At 41.1% G+C, this 20,285-nt stretch overlaps 1 protein-coding gene across 3 annotated transcripts in view; it reads left to right on the top strand.

Annotated features, from left to right (window-relative positions):
* Positions 1-3,272: 3,272 nt before the first annotated feature.
* The window catches only part of ETNPPL (ethanolamine-phosphate phospho-lyase), a 30,784-nt gene continuing 13,771 nt past the window's right edge, over positions 3,273-20,285 (top strand). For all 3 annotated transcript variants that reach the window (XR_008666781.1, XM_055342520.1, XM_055342519.1), the window contains exons 1-12: positions 3,273-3,461; positions 6,261-6,379; positions 6,653-6,812; positions 8,631-8,705; positions 12,167-12,257; positions 13,165-13,281; positions 15,390-15,472; positions 16,080-16,305; positions 17,207-17,361; positions 18,014-18,103; positions 18,350-18,480; positions 19,702-19,769. Coding sequence is in view for 2 of the 3 variants with exons in the window: in XM_055342520.1 (XP_055198495.1) it covers positions 3,406-3,461; positions 6,261-6,379; positions 6,653-6,812; positions 8,631-8,705; positions 12,167-12,257; positions 13,165-13,281; positions 15,390-15,472; positions 16,080-16,305; positions 17,207-17,361; positions 18,014-18,103; positions 18,350-18,480; positions 19,702-19,769 (1,371 nt within the window). In the remaining variant the exon portion in view is untranslated. The remainder of the gene's footprint in view (positions 3,462-6,260; positions 6,380-6,652; positions 6,813-8,630; positions 8,706-12,166; positions 12,258-13,164; positions 13,282-15,389; positions 15,473-16,079; positions 16,306-17,206; positions 17,362-18,013; positions 18,104-18,349; positions 18,481-19,701; positions 19,770-20,285) is intronic.

Genomic DNA, 20,285 nt, shown 5'->3' on the forward strand with positions numbered 1-20,285 from the left:
TTAGAATAGATGTCACGTTTGGTAGTTCTGTGACTATGTATGTTCAGGTGATCTTGTATCCAGATAGTAAGAACCAACCTTCCCTGGTTGTGAGGAAGAAAACAGGATTTATGACAGCTGAATTCTTGCAGGGCTGGGGGAGTGGATGCTCTGCTGTCAGAGCAGATAAAGGGAGTTAAGGAAGAAAGCCCCTTCCTGACTCTCAAATGCCTACAGCTCAAAATAATTTTTATGCCACAGTGGCATATTCTGGACTCCTTCATCATTAGAAATGAACTCAGTAGAAATAAACTGAAGCCATATCCTAGATCCTTGTCTGCATCTTAGAGCATCACGAAGTTCTAGTATCGGACTCTTGAGTCACTCCTGGGTTTTAAGAAGGGGACAGGATTGTGCACGCAGGGTGGGAAGAGGAAGCAAGGAAATGCTTCTGTATAGATTCTGGAGGAGATGCAGAAGGCTTCCATACGGTGGTAGTAGATAGGGTGGTAACAGAGAGATTTAACATGTATTTTGAAGTGGAGTCAATAGAGCTTAGAAATAATTTGACATGGGGATGGGCTTGAGGAAAAGAGAGGAATTACCCAGGACTCCTAGGTTTCTGGCTTAGGATCATTTCTCTTAGTTTATTTCCTTCAAAGCACCACAATTAAAGCAACTGAAGCCATTATCTTGTTAATATATTTATGTGTTTATTCTGTCCATCTAGAATAATCCTGTCCAATAGAAAAGTAAGGTAAATCACATATGTAATTTTAAATTTGCTAGTAGCCACATTAAAAAAGAGGTGAAATTAATTTTAATGATTTATTTTGCTTAATTCAATATATCTAGAATACGCCTAGAATATTTTTTCAACAAATAACCAATATAACACTTACAAGAAGTTTTGCAGATTTGTTTTTGTATTAAATCATCAAAAGACAGTGTGTATTTTACACTGAGAGCACATCTCAATTCAGACTACCACATTTTAAGTTCCTAAAAATCACCTGTGGCTAGTGGCTATGTGTTCGACAGTGCACATCTAGTATGAGCCACCAAGGGTGTGTCCATTCAGTCTTGTTCGCTGCTATCTGCAACTGAAACATTCAATGGCACACAGTGAGCATTTGATATATTTTGGATGAACCACTGATTGCCTGGTTTGGGGGACCCTCTTGGAGGCAAACGTTTTGGGGGTGCGGATCAAAGCTTCCATTTTAGACTGATTCAGTCTGAGGTATATATGGAGGCCTCTAAGTAGAGAAGTTAAGAAAGGAAGTAGATATCACAGTCTGGACTAAAAACAAAGATCTGGGTGGAGATGTAAATTAAGCACCTTGATGGGTCCTAAATCCAAAGGAATCATTGTGGATTACCTTTGGAAAGAGCATAGAGAACAGAAAGAGCCCAAGACTTTTACCTTTAGAGATACCAACATTTCAATGTTAAGTGACAGAAGGAAATCAGGGAAGTGTGATGGTGCCAAGAAGTCAAAAGAGTAAGGGCTTCAAGGACAAAGGAATGGTCTACTGCTGAGAGGTCAGGAATTTAAAAAACAACAACCAAAACAAACCAAAAAAAGGGTAGGATCATCAAGATCGTAACAATGATCCTGCCACACATTCTACAATCATCCCCTCTTTTAAGCTCTCCTTATAATGCTGAGTCAAAGAGAGATTTTTTTTTTTATTTTAAGTACAAAGAAATCTGGCCTCCAAAAGGTCAAGAAGCTCAACTACTTTATGTAAGAAACAGATTACGCCCAAGACTCTTGGTCCAGTATTACTTACAGAACATATTTTAAAGCATTGGGAATAACAGGAAACTACAGAGGTTTATAGAAAAAGCTTGACTATCTGTGACTTCACCAGGTCTAAAGGTTTTGAGAATAAATGTACATTTGGCATCATCTTTCATATACGAAACTAGACCAAGATTACATGTTGGGGATTTTTTGCAAGTTTCGTAAGTGCCTTCTGCCCTCCATTTATAATATCTAACATTCTTACCACACTGTTCCTCATAGGACACAGTTTCTCAAACTATCTTAGGCAATGCAATAATACCACTTCTGCAGTGTATTAATATAAGTTAAATAGCTTCTTTCAGGAGAAAGATCATCAGCAAACATTTTTCAAGTGTGTTGTTATAGGTAAATTAAGCTTTCTTTTCTGTCTTTCAAAACAGAAAGAATGAAATGATCTAGGTTAAACTCTATGGCTAAGTCGTTGCATGACCTTGAATAAAACTTCACCTTTCCTGCGCCTCACTGTTCTTATCTCCGGAACAGGGGAGTTAAATCAGAAGCTGTCTAGTTCTCAAAATAACATGACCTAATGTTATAGTTAATTAGGGTTAACTCTGTCCAGATACTGAACTTCTAGTTTGATCAGTGTGCGAAGATCGTTCCAAAGGAAGTCAATTCTAGGGGCACCACCAGCACATGGGACATACGGTAATGGCATGATAACTCTCCTGATCATCTCAAGGACTGAACCAGGTAAAGTATGTTTTATAATCTGTATAGTAGAGAAATTAGGAGTGTAATTACCGTTAAAGTAGATCTTTGAAACCCCGTTATACGTTATCACTCCAACAAGTAGCAGGCTGAGTCCCTGTTACTTAGATCGTTAGGTCTTGTGACCCGTTACTTCTGTGGGTTACAGGTTATGGTACTGACATAGGCTCAGAGTGAGAAAGGAGATGACTCGAGGGCTGGGTTACCTCCAGAGAGCGCCTATCTGAATATTTACAAGAACATCACGGGATACACCAAAAATAAACAAGAAAGAAAGGGGGAAGGAGGGCAGCCAGCCGGGTGGCTCAGTGGTTGAGCGTCTGCCTTTGGCCCAGGGCGTGATCCTGGAGACCCGGGATCGAGTCCCACGTCGGGCTCCCGGTGCACGGAGCCTGCTTCTCCCTCTACCTGTGTCTCTGCCTCTCTCTGTGTGTGTCTCTCATGAATAAATAAATACAATCTTTTAAAAAGGCGGGGGGTGGGGGAGGAAAGAATTGGCGGGCAGAAGAGGAAAAGATGCAAAGGCAAGAGCAAGTTAGGGAAATGGAATAAGTAGCAAGGATGGGGGGCGGGGGCGGGGGCGGCGGAGCGGGAAGGGCAGGGCAGGCCCGGGAGCCAGGGCGGCCGGGGGCAAGGGTAGTGGCGAAGGAGCGGCCAGTTCGGCGACTCGCCAAAGGCCACACCGGGCGGAGGAGGGGACCGGGAGGGTGGGGCTTGCGAAGGGCAAAGGCAAGCCAAGACTTAAAAAGGGAGATGGCCCCAGCTGCTTGAGGCCGCCAGTGACTTCCGAGGCCCAGGGCAAGGGGACCCCGCGAGAGATCACGGCAGCCAGCGGAGCGGGCTCGCGAGGGGGCACACGCACGCCAGGGAGCGCCCGGGGAGCGCCCGGCCGCCGCGCCGCCATGTGCGAGCTGTACAGCAAGCAGGACACCCTGGCGCTGCGGAGGAAGCACATCGGGTGAGGGCTCCAAGGGCGCGGCGCGGGGCGCGGGGCGCGGGGGCGCGGGGGCGCGGGGCGCGAGACGGCGGCGGTGGCCCGTCCTCCCGCCGCACCTGCGCGCGCGCGCCCGTCCCGGGGTGAGGTCCCCGCCGCCCGCCCTCCCGCCGCACCTGCGCGCGCGCCCGCCCGGGGGTCTCCGCCGCCGCCGCCGCACCTGCGCGCGCGCGCCCGCCCCGGGGGACCCGGCCGCCGCCTGTCCCCGCGCTGCCCGCGCTCTGCAGCCCGCGGAGGGGGCGGAGGGGGCGGAGGGGGCGGGGGGGGCGCGGCCGGCGGCTGGAGGGCTTGAGCCCCGAGGGTCCCGAGCCCCAGCCCGGGAACTCCACTCCCGGGACGGGCGCTGCGACGGGAGACGGGTGAGCTCCCCGCCACAGGCCACCAACTCGAACGTGTCTCAGAATTTATGGGCTCAAAATATTTGTCACCGTGGCCGTGAAGCGAACTCATTCTGACAACTTCTGCCTCCAGCGGACCCTTCCTTCCTGCGTGCTTGGTTAGGAGATCAAGGGCGAATCCAGGCAGTGCCCTAAAACAGGATCCCGCAGCGTCTTTCTGGAAGGGCGCAGCGCCGCTCTCCCACCTTGCTCGCCCTAGCGGCGCCCCCATTGCGCTTTGCAAATGCGCTGTTCTCGCCAGTCCGCTTCTGTTTTGCCCGGTTAGAAAGGACTCGAAGTGCTCGTAAGCGTCCAGGACTGACCGTGAAGTGGGACCTGGCCCCTGGTCCTAGGACGGTGTCTCGTCACCTGTGCGACCTCTGTCCAGTTACTTTACTTTCTGGAGCGAGCCGCTGAGATTACTAATAAGCGTGAGCGGGTTTTTAAGAAGGCGCGTGTGAATATGAAGGATGATCGCAGTGTTCACACGGAATCCACACTGTCCCGGGTGCACTCGAGACAGGACTGGGGAACGTAGGAAAGAAGAATTGGTGTCCCCTTCTGAGAAGTGCTGGCCGGTTGCTCCTACTCATCTGCTGGTCTCAACCGGGGAGGTTTCTAGATGCCTCTTAGGAGACTGGTTGGAACTCTCAACCCCGCATAGGAAAAGCCCAAATGGTCCTATTCCTCCCTCATTAGCCAGGCAGTCCGTTACTCTTTTCTTTTTTGTTTTTTTTATGATAGTCACAGAGAGAGAGAGAGAGAGAGAGAGAGAGAGAGAGAGGCAGAGACACAGGCAGAGGGAGAAGCAGGCTCCATGCACCGGGAGCCCGACGTGGGATTCGATCCCGGGTCTCCAGGATCGCGCCCTGGGCCAAAGGCAGGCGCCAAACCGCTGCGCCACCCAGGGATCCCCCGTTACTCTTTTCTGATCAGCAGTCTGTTCTGTTTAGTTTTCAGTCCCATGTAGTAGTTAGATTCCAATGCAAATTCAGTGATTTCAGAGAAACTAAACCGAAGCAATTCTGTGAAGGGAGGAGTGGAGCCGTGGACAGCCTGATAGAATTTTACCTGAAGTCTGAGTGGTGAGGTGGAAAGTATCCACAGCAAGGGAAGGTGAAGTCTGCAGTGAGCAGCCCACATTCATGATTCAAAGGTTTTCTTTGGCTTTTAACTCACAGGTATATAAACTAACAGCTGGGATTGAACCAGTAAGAAATTCTCATTGAATATTAGTTTCATTTTAACTGATGACACTTAAACTGAGGCAGTTTTAAATTAAGATTACCTATACACAATAATTAAAATAGTTTCTAAAAAGTTGCATATCAATTTAATATATAAGCACCTAATTACCCTTCAAAATACCTCCAGTGCACGCGCCATTTTCTTTGTGCAGGCAAAGTCACCAAAGTTAAAATAACATATTCCATTTTTGTTTCTACATGTTCAGAGGGTGAACATCAGAAAACTTTGTGATGTTTCTCTGTTGCTAAAATTTATACTCCAGACATTCATCCAAATAACCAAGAATATGGATGACTTTTTATTATGCTCAAAATAATGGATTAAGGGGTAAGAAGAATAGTTGGGTTTCTTTTTTTAAGAATGGTAAATCCATTTGATACAGGACAAGCACCACTGAAAAGACTTGAAACAGTCTCTTGTAAAATCTCTTCTACAGTATTTATTATCAATTTATTTGTACTCAGCTTTCAGTGCTATTCATTTCTTTAATTAGATCAGAAGAGGAGAGAGAGAAAGCAAGCAAGCACTGTCTCGGGTTGTGGTTTGGACAGTCTACTTCCAAATTCTGTTTGTTTGTTTTTTCACTTACTAGCTGTGTAATCTTGAACAAATTTCTTGATTTTTCTGTGCCTCAGTTTCCTCACCTATAAAAATGTGAATAATAGCCCCTACTTCATTTGATATTTGGGAGGATTAAATGAAATACTTGTAATATTTGTTGCTTCCTGACACATAGTAAACTTCAAAAAAAAAAAAGTTAGGTTTTTGGTTTTTGTTTTGTTGTGTTTTGTTTTGTTTTCTGGTAGAATAAAACTTCCCAAAGAAAAATTGGTTATTGATTTGTGTAATTAGAGCTGTCAGAGTTGATCCATGTACCTCTAAACAGAGTTGTCAAATCGTGGCAAACCTAATATAACAAACATATAAACTGTGAGCAATGTCACAAAGGGGGGATTAAAGTAGAAGGTTCCATGCTATTGTGAAATGATAATTTCAAAAAAATAACGTATGTCACCCAGATTGTGTTTTTCCCTTTCCTTTATGTAATTGAAATTTTCCACTGATCGTGACCTTCACTGAGAAGGAAAAACACGGAGCAGTCCTTCCAGACCGAAGTGTTTCCTTTCATTATTTCTAGGCCCTCCTGCAAAGTCTTCTTTGCTGCGGATCCCGTCAAAATAGTGCGAGCCCAGCGGCAGTACATGTTTGACGAGCGAGGCGACCGGTACCTGGACTGCATCAACAACGTGGCCCACGGTAAACGTCCTGTCCCTGCGGTGGAGCGAGGCAGACGCAGCATCACTAAGATTTGCCCCGGGCGGCAGGTGCGGTGGCCGCTCCTCGGTGGTGGGGCCAGCAGTGCTAGCCTGGCAAAGTCACAGCGCACTGTGGCAGGGAAAGCCACTCAGCTTTTTTTCTTTTTCTTTTTCTTTTTCTTTTTTTTCCTCCCCCTTGCTTCAGAATTCCCCTCACTTCCCAGGAACTTAGAATTGTAATTCCTTTTTTGGGTTTTTGTCTTCTAAATTTTAGTGGGACACTGTCACCCAGAAGTGGTCAAGGCTGCCCTGGAACAGATGGAAGCGCTAAATACAAATTCTCGATTCCTCCATGACAATATTGTTGAGTATGCCAGGCGCCTGTCAGCGACCCTGCCGGAGAAACTCTCCGTTTGCTATTTTACAAACTCGGGGTATGTTTTGAGGTTTCGCACCCACCCCCATTCCCACCAGTCTGGTTTTTTACCCTCTCACACATAACCTTTCTTTTTTATTCCTGGTGGAGCATATACGGCTAAGGTTTCCAGAGATTCTTGCCCCTTGCTAAAGGACAACCCTATGGGGCCTGATGGTTCTGTTTCTTTGGCTTTACTTCATGAGCTTGTGGTAGATAAGATCCCCAGCAGTGAGTTCCAGGGTTTCTGACCCAGCCAGTGACACTAACATGTACATGTCACTCAACTTTTTTTATTACTGAGGCTTCCTTGGTGAAAGATGGGGAAAGCAGACCTGGTATGCCTTCGTATCCCTAAAGGTTAAATCCTTGGGTGGTAACGATGGCAAAAATATCCAAGCCTGCCATTCATGTGAGAAAACCTAACCAGTCAAATGACTCTCACCTACTGAGAAGGTAGAGTAAGTAGCTAAAGAGTCAGTGGGCCTGGATAGTTTTTTTATGGCGTGAATGAGGGATTTTAGCAAAAAAAAGAATCCTACTAAACAAGCCATAACTTTGGTAAGGCTTTTGATTGACTTGCTTCTTAGGCATTCAACATTTCCTCAACACAAATACAAAAAAAGGCAAGAGGAAATTCAAAAGAATAGATGTGTTCCAGCCTTTAAATTCTGTAAATCCAAGTTATGTATACATTCTGTGGACTATTATGCAGACATTAAAAATATGTTTTTGGAACTACATGTCTAATGACAGGTGAAAAGCTCAAAATGAGATGTTATATTGGGAAGAAAGCTGTACAAACAGCAAAACTCATATTTTAAAAATTATGTATATGTATAAATGTATTAAAACTATTAGAAATTCTGTAAATGTTCGGTTTTATGATACTGTGATTCACTTTTGTCTTCAATGAAATTTTAAACCAAATTTATAAGCAGAAGATTGTCCCTTTTTCGTTGTAAAGAATTAAGGTATTTTAGGATCTAATTTATTGTTCTAAAGCATTTTTGCCTTCAGTACATTAAATAATTGACTTTGATTTCTAAGGAATCCTCTATTGTCAAAGAGTGCTGTCACCAGAGACTGGAGGTGACAGACTTAGGATAGTACAAAGGATAATCTTGAAGTTAAACAGACTTCAGTCTGAATGCTGGCTCTATGTCTTACTAGCTGCGAGAACCTCTGCCTCCTTCACCTCTCTGACGAGGTTTTTTTATCCCTAAAAAGGAGATGGCAACCCTTGCCTTGCAAAGGAGTTACTAGAATAAATGCAAATAAAACACTGAGCATGATGTCTGGCAGATAGTAAACATCCCACAAATGATTGTTTTCTTTTTCTGTGTCTGAGTAGTATATTTAGGCCATCTAAGCCAAGTAGAAAAAAATTATGATCTTTATTTTATCGATAAGGAACTGATCGACTATTGGGTCAGTACAAACACAACATAGTTTAGTGGTCAAGTTGATGGGCTCTCCCACTCCCATTCCTCCCTTTGAGATCAGGCTTAATGTGGGCTTCCCAATATTCTCAACGTTAGTCACCTACCGATGTCGCTGAACTGGGCAGAAGTTTGAAATGAGCAGTGTATCCTTTGAATTGGGTTTCTTCTGTGTGTCTCGTTCTTTATTGAAGATACCTGGGAAACTTGTGTTGGAAGGATGAAGTGAGATCACCGAGTGGGCAAGACCAAAGGGAAGAGAGAGGATTCCCCGTACATTTCTGAATGACTGGGATCTTGCAACTTTTGTAATTAACATTTTGAAATACTTGAAAGAGTGTATTGAAATATTTTAAAAAGAACGTATAATCCCTCTCTCTGAGTTGTCTTAACAGATCTGAAGCCAATGACTTAGCGTTACGTTTGGCTCGGCAGTTCAGAGGCCACCAAGATGTGATCACTCTTGACCAGTAAGTTGTAGGTGCAAGACTTCTAAGTAAGAAGCTCCTTTAAGAGACAAAATTTTACTGATCCTGTCCATAGTAATACTACAAGCATATATGGAGGAGGGTGGATACATGGCATGATTATTTTTATTATGTATTAAGGTATCAGGGCCAGCTTAGGCCTGCAAGACACTTAATTCTAAGTTCCTGCAAATGGAGGGGGCTCTCTTGGATGCTGTGATCATGGCCTTACGGGCTTTGCATGAATCATTAACTGTTTATTGAGCCACTATAATGCATTACTCAATATCTGTCAAAATAAAAATAGAATTGATTTCTTCAGACTCTATACGTTCACATCACTACTGTGATTATCTACTGTAATTAATTTAAAAGATAACAATTTAGAGCAAATTTTAAAGAAAATAAGAAACCAAGTAAAAGATAGTACTTTCTCCTTAGTTAATGACTATTATCAGCCATTATTTAATCTCATCTCTTTAACATGACTTTATTACATTTAAAATAAATTCATTTTCTTTTCATTTGTTTTCTACCTCTCTACCCCCCAATCTCAGTCACAGAGGATTAAATTGAACACAAACCTCATTTCTTGCCATTAAATAGGCTTCTCTTGTGTTATGCGTTGGACCATATGTTCATTTTCTATTGCTGCTATGAGAAATTAACCACAAACGTAGTGACTTAAGCAACATGAATTTATTCTCTCATGGTTCTGGAGGTCAGAAATCCAAAATGGATCTCCCTGGACCAAAATCAAGGTGTCAACAGGACTGTGTGCTCCTTCTGGAAGGTCCTTCTGTTTTCTTGCCTTGCCCACCTTTTAGAGGCTGCCTGCCTTCCTTGCTCGGGAGCCCTCCTCTCATCTTCAGAGCCAGCCATTCCACCACTGCCCCCAGCCTCACCTCACCTCCTCTGCCTCTGTCCACCATCCCCCTGCCTCCTCCTTTCGCTTGTAAAGACTCTTGTGATTCCACTGGACCTTCCAGGATTGCCTCTCCATCTCAAGATTCTGAATTTACTCACATCTGTGAGGGCCCTTTGGCCATGTAACACATTCCTAGGTTCCTAGGACTAGAATGTGGGCATCTTGAGAGGGGGTGCATTGTTCTGCCTACCATAGTTCATTTTTTGTTTCTCTTTTATTCCCATTCCCCCCCCCCACCTACAAACAACTGTTCTAATCTGTCAGATGTACATCTTTTATTTTTGTATTCCTTTTTTTAAATATTTCATTTATTTATTTGAGAGAGAGCATGGGGGGGAGGGGTAGAGGGAGAAGCAGACTCCCTGCCAAGCAGGCAGCCTGATGCGGGGCTGGATTCCAGGACCCTTGGATCATCACCTGAGCCAAAGGCAGACACTTTTTTTAACTGACTGAGCCACCCAGGATCCCTATTTTTGTATTTTTATTAATATATATTATGTGAATCTGTTTTAATTTTACAAAAACTGCTATAAATCTCTTTCTGTTTTGAACTTTTTTCCCTTGGCACTGTTTCAAGTCTATATTACTGGATGTACATCTAGTCTCTTAATTCAGTGTTGTCTGGTAGAAATATAGTATGAGCCACATAGGGCATTTAAAATTTCCTAGTAGTCAATATATTCAAAATATCACTTCAACAGTTAATATAAAATATATTGAGATTTTTCTTTTTTTTTTAATTAAATCTCCAAAATCCAATGTGTGTCCTACACTTACCATGTGTGGGCAGTAGCTGCCATAGGGGACAGTGCAGCTCAAACTCCTGCCTCATCCTCCCCACAGAGGAGGCTACTGTCACTCTCCTTTTCTCCTCACTTCTGGAAGTGACTCTCATTGAGCATCCTTGTACATGTGACCTTATGGACCTTTTAAGAAGGTCTTAGGGATAAACACCCAGAAACAGGATTGCCAGCCCCTAGGGGTCCTAGAAACATTGTTAATTTGACTAACTACTGCCAGATTAGTCTCCAGAACGGTTGCATGAAAGGTCCCATTTTCCCCTATTCTCACCAAAACCTTATAGTACCCTGCTTTCTCATTTTTTTCTAACTTCTGCCAGTCCAATAACTAAAATGGTATCAATGTTGTTTTAATGTGCAGTTTCCTAATTATGGGTTTGAATATCTCTTCAGATACATGCATTTGTGATTTCTCTTCTGAGAAGTACCTGTTCATATTCTTTGCCCATTTTTCTTTTGGGATTCCCATCTGTTTCTTGTTGGTTTGTGTTTGCTGATATAGTCTAGATCAAAAGATCTCAACCTTGACTGTGTCTTAAAATTACCTGGGAAAAAATTTCCCTAAATGCCAATGCCCAGGCCCCACCCCAGACCAATTAAAGAAAATCAGAAGTGGATTCCAGGAAACACTATATATTCTTAAATTTCCCAGGTGGTTCTACCATGTGGGCAGAGTTGAGAACCACCAGTGTGAATGAGCATTTTACTTTGAAACATTTCAGAATCTTTTCCCACACTATCATGTGTCTTTTAGCTTTGTCCATGGTATCTTTCAACAGAAATCTTTCATTTTGATCAGATCAAATAAATAAAATTTTCATCATACGGTTTATGTGTTCTAAGTTTTGTTAATATCTCTCCCCCTACACCTCCCACATCCCCAGAGCACAAAGATATTCTTCATTTTCTTCTACTGCCTCGTATGAAATCTACCCCTGTGTTACATTTATGTGTGGGTGTGTCTCTGATTTGGCCTTCTGTCCCAGTCTCCAGTTTGTTCTCATTTGGATGCATGCTAACTTTATTACTGTGGCTTTGTAGCATGCTTTAATCTTGCTAAGGGAATTCCTCTCTCTTTGTTTTATCTATTCATGGGCTTTTTAAAAATTTCTTTTCCAGATCTCCCAATTATGCCTCTGTGCAAGAAACAGAAAAGGGAATATTATAACCACCTATATTTTAAGCAAGAGAAAAGAATCTCACAGCCACTTGGCCATCTCTCAATCATAGTTCTTCCTGAAGAGACCTCCTGCTCTTACCAACTTGTGTTTGCCCAGCATATGCAATCAGACATCCCGTAGAAACCATTCCAGACAGAAACACAGCCCATTCTATGATATAAAGTTGTTTTTAGAATTTACTAGAATGTAACTGTCAAATAAATTTAAAGGATACATACTTTTCAAGTTTTTCATGAAGCTATAGAAAACAATTTTTTGCATTTAGACAATCTAATTTAGCACACCTAATATCATCCTAAGAAATTAAGTTTTCTTTGCCTGCTTAAAAAAAATGTCTATGAGGATACATACTTGGTTTCCTATGTGTTTTATTACATGAACAAAGAGAATTGGACAAATTAAATGGCCAATCTTGTCATGAAGAATTAGATCCTGTATGGTTCTATCTGGCACTAAGGTTGAGATTTTCCCTTGATGACGTACAATGCTATTTTTCATATACTACAAAAACTTCCTTCTCTGACTGATTTTAGTTACTGTTCTTTTTCTTTGCAGTGCTTACCATGGTCACTTATCATCTTTAATTGAGATCAGCCCATATAAATTCCAAAAGGGCAAAGATGTCAAGAAAGAATTTGTGCATGTGGTAAGTATCTTAGAATCCAAAAATCAGAAAGTTAGTACTGGAAGATGCCTAAAGACAATCCAGCCTGATCCTTCCATCAAAATGAAGCTATGAAAAAAGAAACTAAGATCAAGAGCATTTATGTGACTTACTAAAGTCAAAAGGCCAGTTAATGACAGGATATGGTTTAAAATCCATTGATGAGTATCACAATAAGCAAATTAGCATAGTGGTAGTGAAAGCTATTATTCATTGCTATCATTTTATTTTCCTCACCTTTTGGTCTTCAAGTTTTCTGTCACTGATGCCAGCTTGAAATTTGGAGTTAAATCTAACATCTATGAATGTCTTAAACTGCTCTATGCTAAATTGTTATATAGAGTTATGAAATAAAATGAAAAGTAAAAAAAAAAATAAAGAAACCAATCAAGTCATTGTTGAAACATAAAAACTCATTTGGTTTAATTAAGGATCAGTAGACTTTCAAAAGAGAATTGTCAGTTCTTTCTTCCAAAATGTTAAGACTTGGCATCAGTGCTAAAGCATTCTAGTTTTTGGATGATTGCAGTTTGCCATATAGTCGGTAAGTGTTGGTTTATTTTCAATATAGAATAGTTAATAAAATTTTCATCCATTGAAATTTTCAAATACAGCAATCACACTTGTTGATTTGAATGTGTTCTTTATTTGAATAGGGATGCAGTCTTGACTTACAAGGGTCTAGGAGCAAATCCAAGCTCCTGTTCACAATACAAAGACCTCAGCTTTCACAGAATTCAGGAATGTTAAGGAAAAAGAACAAAAGAACCTAGAGTCACTTAAGTCCACATGGTCACCTTTCTAAATGCTCTTGTGGGGAAGTGCCTTTTTGTAATAGCTCATCTGTCCAAGACGTGAATCTTAAGAAACTCTACCATTTGGTTTTCAGGCACCAGCTCCAGATACTTACAGAGGAAAATACAGAGAAGACCATGCAGACCCAGCCAATGCTTATGCAGATGAAGTGAAGGAAATTATTGAAAAAGCTCATAACAGTGGAAGGAAGGTTTGTATTTATAGTTTTGAAAACAGCTTAACATCTTTTATGAAGTGGATTGAAATCACTGTGACACACTGGAAAGGTGGAAAAGGATTAGATCTCAATTCCCTTTCTATTTTTCTCCACTTACATTTCATTCAGCTCATGTTTCAAAAAGTGCATTATTATGATCATGCCTCTAAGATTATCTATTTTTATTTATTCTGGAAATGCAATCACTATGCCTGTTCCAGGACTGGTGGCCTAATTCTCACTTTCCCAGTGGGATGCCGACTCTTGTCCAAAGGGCTAGAGGGAGAGAGGATTAGGAAAGGTGATAGGCCACGGACAGACTCTTCCAAATGAAAGTAGCATGGGGGGCTGAAATAGGAAGAAGGGGAAGAGGCATAGTGGCCTTGGGGCCTCTGAACCAATGAGGGTTCCTAGGCCCAGGAAGCCTTGGTGCTTCCCTTGAACTGGTACAACTTTCCTGAAGCTGCAGACCCTGGGTTAACAAAGGCAAAACAAATGTTTCTCCAATCTGAGCCTGAGCTTCGAAGACAGAACCAGAATCGTCTGGTAAGAAAAGGAGTTTCCATTTTCTCAGTCTTCACCCTACTATCTTCTGCTTAACATAAATACTCAGCCCATTTGGGGGTTATTTATGTGGAGTTTTAAAGTGATTTGATATATGCTTTGCCTTTAAACTGGCTTATGGCATCAACATGGCAATAAAAAAATCTTAATTGAGATAAAAATGAAGACTTTGCTTTTTCCAATTCAAATATATTTATCTTAGTGACTAGAGAGTCATTTGTATTTAACGGTTTTCTTCCCATCCCATTCATTGTTTGTAGCTGTGCAACTAGTCCCAAGTGCTACCTGTTATGGGGAGCTTTATATGCTTTTCTTTTTCAAGGGTAGTCTGTATCTTCTTACACAACGGTAAAGAGTGCTTCTAGAAAAAAAAAATTCACATTACCCGGATCACATGGTATTTTTGCTGCTAGAAGGTTTGGATAACTTTTTCAATTACATTAACATTCAGTAGTTACTGACTTGATGCTGTTCTGTTAACAATGCTGAAAGCAATGAGCAAATAGAAGATGGAGGCTTCAGAATATTAGATGTGCTTGCAAAGTCAGGGGATTTTAGAGCAGCAAACTCTTAAGTCCAATGGCTTTGTTTTATAGCTAATAAATGAAATATTTAAAAGTGAAGAACTTAAGCCAAGGTAATATAGTTACTGGATGTAGTCTGGACTAGAGCCTTGGTTCTGTTGACTCCATATCTCATCCTCTGCCTATGCTTTCTCTTCTTGATTCAATGTTACCTGTTTTCTACTCCTCCTTTCTTCCTCTCTAGAGCATTTCATTTGTAATTCCTCTTGTGAATTGCCTGATTCCATTGAGTTAAGCCCGGTTCAGGGTAAGAACTAGAAATATAGCATAGTAACTAAAGTGTGTGGCCAGAAGTCACCCTGGACTTTCCTGAGAGCAAATTCCAGGCTCAGGCAGTCCTCCTTCACCAAGCTGAGGAAACAGGCACCACGATAATGGGTTTAGAACCTGGGTAATTTTTTTAGAAATTCATATCAAAGACTGCTCAAAACATCATTCTTGTTCAATTGATCCTAAGGAAAACACTGCATTTAATTTTTTAAAAAGATTTATTTATTTATTTATTCATTCATGATAGACAGAGAGAGAGAGAGAGAGAGAGAGAGAGAGGCAGAGACACAGGAGGAGGGAGAAGCAGGCTCCATGCCAGGAGCCCGATGTGGGACTCCATCCCGGGACTCCAGGATCGCGCCCTGGGCCAAAGGCAGGCGCTAAACCGCTGAGCCACCCAGGGATCCCCTGCATTTAATTTAATAATGGAGAACTGGAGGTTGCCCTTCCTCCATTTTTCATGGTAGTTCCACTGGTACTCTAGAATTTCAGAAACAGGTGCTTCAGATCAGTTGCTTCTCCAGCACGGACATCTTTTCTTTTTGTCATCGAGTGGCCTATTTGCTACTTGACATAGGTCCATTCCCAACCATTTTGAAAATAACCTGCTCTGTCAAGAAGTCCTCTTTTTTAGGGGGTTCAAGGGGGACCTAATGGACTTTGACGCCGTCTTCTCTTGTATAGATTGCTGCCTTTATTGCTGAATCCATGCAGAGTTGTGGCGGACAAATAATTCCTCCAGCAGGCTACTTCCAGAAAGTGGCAGAGTATGTACTTGACCTGGGCATTCTTTGTCAAACTGAAGGCTCTGTGACAGTTCTGAGAGGCCATATTGGTTAAAATATTGAAATACTTCCAGACTAGCTGGTCAATAGCCACTTCGGCATGCCTGCCACACCAGGACTCCCCAGAACCCCTCTACCTTCCCAAGATCCAGCAAATAAAGGGATAAAGGGTTTACATGTGGTCCAGCAGGGGGAGCCTCCGGGGCTGGGCTCCAGTCCCCAGCCTGGCATCCTCCTTGGCTGGTGCCCATGCCTTACCAATTAGTAAAACTTTGAAGATTAACCCTGCTAAACACTACTTCTTGTTCACTTCTTTCTCTTCCCACTTAAAATACCACAGTAGAGCTTACTTGAAGCAGCACAAACCTAAATAATAAGAATGTGTCTACTCTGGAAATTATGTGATTATATTTCAAAGTCAGTGACATCATGGAGATGTCACTGGGGATTTGAGCACGGAAATGTTTTTGACAACGATTCCAGACCTCAAGTTAACATTTTCTTAGGCCCTTCATAATCGGTATCTTTGTGGGTGGGTTTGGGGATTCTCGATGACCTGAAAACATTAGATTTCCCTTTTGCTTTGCAGATATGTACACAGAGCAGGAGGTGTGTTTATTGCTGATGAAGTTCAGGTGGGCTTTGGCCGAGTTGGGAAACATTTCTGGAGCTTCCAAATGCAGGGCGAAGACTTTGTTCCGGACATCGTCACAATGGGGAAACCAATGGGCAATGGCCACCCAATGGCATGCGTGGTAACAACCAAAGAAATCGCAGAAGCCTTCAGCAGTTCTGGGATGGAATACTTCAATACGGTAAATTTTGGCCTCCCGGTTTATGCTAAGAGGGGAAAATATTGTGTGTTCTTATACTTCTTGCCAATGTAGTAAAAAATAAAGTTTAGTATTGCCAGCTAACTACCCCAGGACCCTAGCCAAACTTTTATCTAACTATATTTCATTCTCTGGCATAATTCTTGTATTTTTCCTTGTGTATCTTTCCCCTTTCTAAAATGATTAATTGTTCCAGTGATAAATGGTTGCCTTGCTAAACTCTAGAGATTATGATGTTTCATTCACAGGTGGTATGATCTTCTTTATTTTGTATCACATTTAAATTCCCCAAACATTTCTAAAGTGTTTAGATGATACAGTACTATAAATGTTATATGGCTGTCACAGGAGATACTAAAGTTTCTATCTTTGGGAAATTTTATTTCCTTGGTTTTACCCCCCAAAAGTCATGAACTTTAAGCTTGGAAAAATTATTATGGTTTGTGCCATATGTGTAATAGGACTTGTGACAATGAAAAGTAAGATTCAAATCTAAGGAGATAAATTATTGAGAGAAAATGCCATTGCTTAGCTGTTTTTACACAAGTGTTCAGAGGCAGAACCCTTATCCCCCTCAGTGAACCACACTCTGAAATTCTTAGTTCCTAGTACAATGTCTGGTTTTTGTTTAGATGAACTAATAAATTCCCTGATAGTCCTTCATACCAATTATGCAGCATGGAGAATAAAATTTGGAATGAATTTTCACTCAGTCGTAAACAAATAGAATCACACTATATTCCAAATCTAAAAAGTTTACATCGCAAGAGAAAAATTCACTGAAATTATATCTCTATCTGCTTATGTATGAGCCAATTTCTCGTAGATGAAGCCATGCCAGTAATTCAACCATTGTGGATTCTTTTAAATCTTTTTTCTGCAGTATGGAGGAAATCCAGTATCTTCTGCTATTGGTTTGGCTGTCCTGAATGTAATTGAAAATGAAGACCTTCAAGGAAATGCCACTAGAGTGGGGGATTATCTTACTGAGTTACTCAATAAACAGAAGGCTAAACACACTTTGATAGGAGACATCAGGTACGTTTATTATGAAATTGTCGTGTGGCTATTCATTTTTCCAAATGAAAATAGCTTAAACTTTATCTTATAAATTTAAAATAAATTACATAAAACTAAATCTAGAAAACACTAAAAAACATTTTTAAAAACCTCATTCTTAATTTAGAACCCTGATATAAAAATTAACCACTGTTAACTTTTGGGTATACATCGTTCCCAACTTTTATACTTTAAAAAATAAATAAAGCTAGTATAACTTTAGCCCCTAAGAGATGAGAAGAAGTAACTTAAAGTAACTCTAAAAGATTTATTAAAAATTATTAAAATTACATCCTGGAAAACTTTTCATAGATATGTATAAACATTGAACATTTATCATCATTACTGCCCTGAGAAACAAGCATAAGAAGGTTGTTTCTTAAGACTTTTTCTTTTATAATTAAGTAAAGAAAAAAAACTGGGCGACAAAACCAAGTTGATTTCAAAAACTGGAAAGACCTGTGGCGCTGGATTGATATCTTGGATTAGTTAGAATCAATAACAGGTTACCCCTACAGGGAATTATATCCAGCTTCAAATTAAACTGAAGTTTGGGGACAGTGGTAATATTTTATGACAATGCAGTATCTGATAGAGCATCTGTCAAGTTTTCTTTCTTTACCTTCCTCAGGGGCATCGGCCTGTTTATCGGAATTGACTTGGTGAAGGACCAGCAGGAAAGGACCCCCGCCACAGATGAAGCTCAACATGTCATCTACAAGTAAGAGCACCCCGACACCTGACTGGTCTCCCGCCTTGGAACCTGTCCCCTCTCCCCCCCGCCCCCCCCAACTTGAAATCTTCTTTTACTTCCCCCCACATCTCCAAATAAGAGAAGTTTGAGACGCATGCAGTTGATAAATGTGGGCTGCTTGCATGAGAATACTGAGCTGCTCTGTGTTCACATCATTCTTAAATAACCTGTTACTAGTTGTATGCACTCACGCATATTTCCTGCGCTAATTAGGATGAAAGAAAAGCGAGTCCTTCTCAGTGCCGACGGACCTCATAGAAATGTGCTTAAAATAAAACCACCTATGTGCTTCACGGAAGAAGATGCGAAATTTATGGTGGACCAACTCGATGAGATCCTAACAGGTCTGTTCACTGACATTTAAGATGCCACCTTGTCCCACACTGGGTCATACAGAACTGTGCGTGGGGTTTTCACAACAGAAGTGAAAGAGATTGGAAATGAACGTGCAACTTTGTATGTAGAACTAGAAAAAGGTAGCTGAAAAGGTAATAACTATGTAGACTCTTCATTAAATCTAAATTTTCTGCCTGGGCTCCCACAGCTCCAGCTCTGGGTTTTTAAGGACCTGAAGACAACTTTATGTTTCTCTACTTTCACTTTTTAAAAAAGCTGCAGGTCTGCCTTACACTGAGCACCACAGATGCTGCAGCGTACAGTGTGTTAGCATTTTGCCTTGGAAATGTGAGAAACATTAATAATAAAAATTATAGGTTACAGGTTAACAATCATTTGCTATATGCTGAATTGTTTGACTTGTGTATTTCACTTACTACATTAACTCTTGAGGCTTTCTGTTTGCCATTCAGAATTAGCCTTGTCATAGGAACTTAACTTTTGCTTACTACCTGTATTATATACTTAAGTTCATTTGTTTTTCTGTTATGAACATAAATTGAGCTTAAAAAGTGAACTAGCAATGTAAAACCATGTTGGAAAACGTAACGTACTGTCAAATGTTAGAACATTTTTTATTTTGCTTTAGTTATATTTTCAAGATTCAACTTCTTTGCTCCCTTCTCAGACTTTTGGGGTTAGGGTAAGGCCAATAAGCCAGGAATTGATATATCATACAAAATAGATTGTCAGCGTTGGAAAACTTGAGACCCAGCCCGTTATCTTTAATATGGTCACTGTCTTTGAACCAAGAGTATTCTCACACCCACACTTGGCAAGCATTCTTCACACACCTGCGTGAAGGGCCAGGTGGAAAGAAGAGTATAGGATGGGGCAAGTCTTTACCCTTGCTTCAGAGTCATCTCAGAGATTGAGCATTAATAACAGTGAGGTGAAGAACTTACTTTGAATAAAGTGAATGGGGCATACCTAACACAGGTTTAGTGTCGCTTGTAAATGATAATGATGAAATGCTACAATGAAAGTTTAAAAGCAGCAATTCTAATAGTGACATGTTTCAAACACAGTACATTTACTTCTCAGTTCTTCATTAAAGGTATTTTTATTTTTTAAAAAAGTATTTTTATAGACAGCAAAAAGTTTTGGTTTTTTTTTTTTTAAGATTTTTATGTTATCCTGTCTTCTCCATTGTATCTTCTTTGATGTAGTTTTAGAAGAAGCCATCGGAGCCAAAAGTGAGAGTGTGATCTCTGAGAATACTCCATGCAGAGCAAAGGTAAGAAAGAGTCTGCTACTCTATTTTTAGGGGAAAATTTTAAAACTTTGGAAAATTAAAAGTAATGCAAAGTTTTAAAAAATTGTACAATAACCTTTAGAATAGAATCCACCTTTGCTAGGGTTGGCTTGCTGTTGCAATTTTGAGTGCACGATTACATTCCAAAACAAGTGTCATACCACTTGAAAGAAATAAAGAAGGGGTGCCTGGGTGGCTCAGTCGGTTAAGCATGTGCCTTCAGCTCAGGTCATGATCCTGGGGCCCTGGGTCGGAGCCCCACATCAGGCTCCCTGCTCGATGGGGAGTCTGCTTCTCCCTCTCCTCCCCACTTGTGCTCTCTGTCACTATCTCTGTCTCTCTCTCAAATAAATAAAATCTTTAAAAAAAAAAAAAAAGGAAAGAAATAAAGTCAAAGAGCCGTTCTTACAGGATTATACCCATAACCAAAAAAATCCCTCATGCCTGCAAAGGGAACCAGCAAAATATAGAAAGAAATGTTGACAAATATCCTAAGCT

This window comes from Nyctereutes procyonoides, unplaced genomic scaffold (assembly GCF_905146905.1).
Source record: "Nyctereutes procyonoides isolate TBG_1078 unplaced genomic scaffold, NYPRO_anot_genome, whole genome shotgun sequence".
In the NCBI taxonomy this organism is placed as follows: Eukaryota; Metazoa; Chordata; class Mammalia; order Carnivora; family Canidae; genus Nyctereutes; species Nyctereutes procyonoides.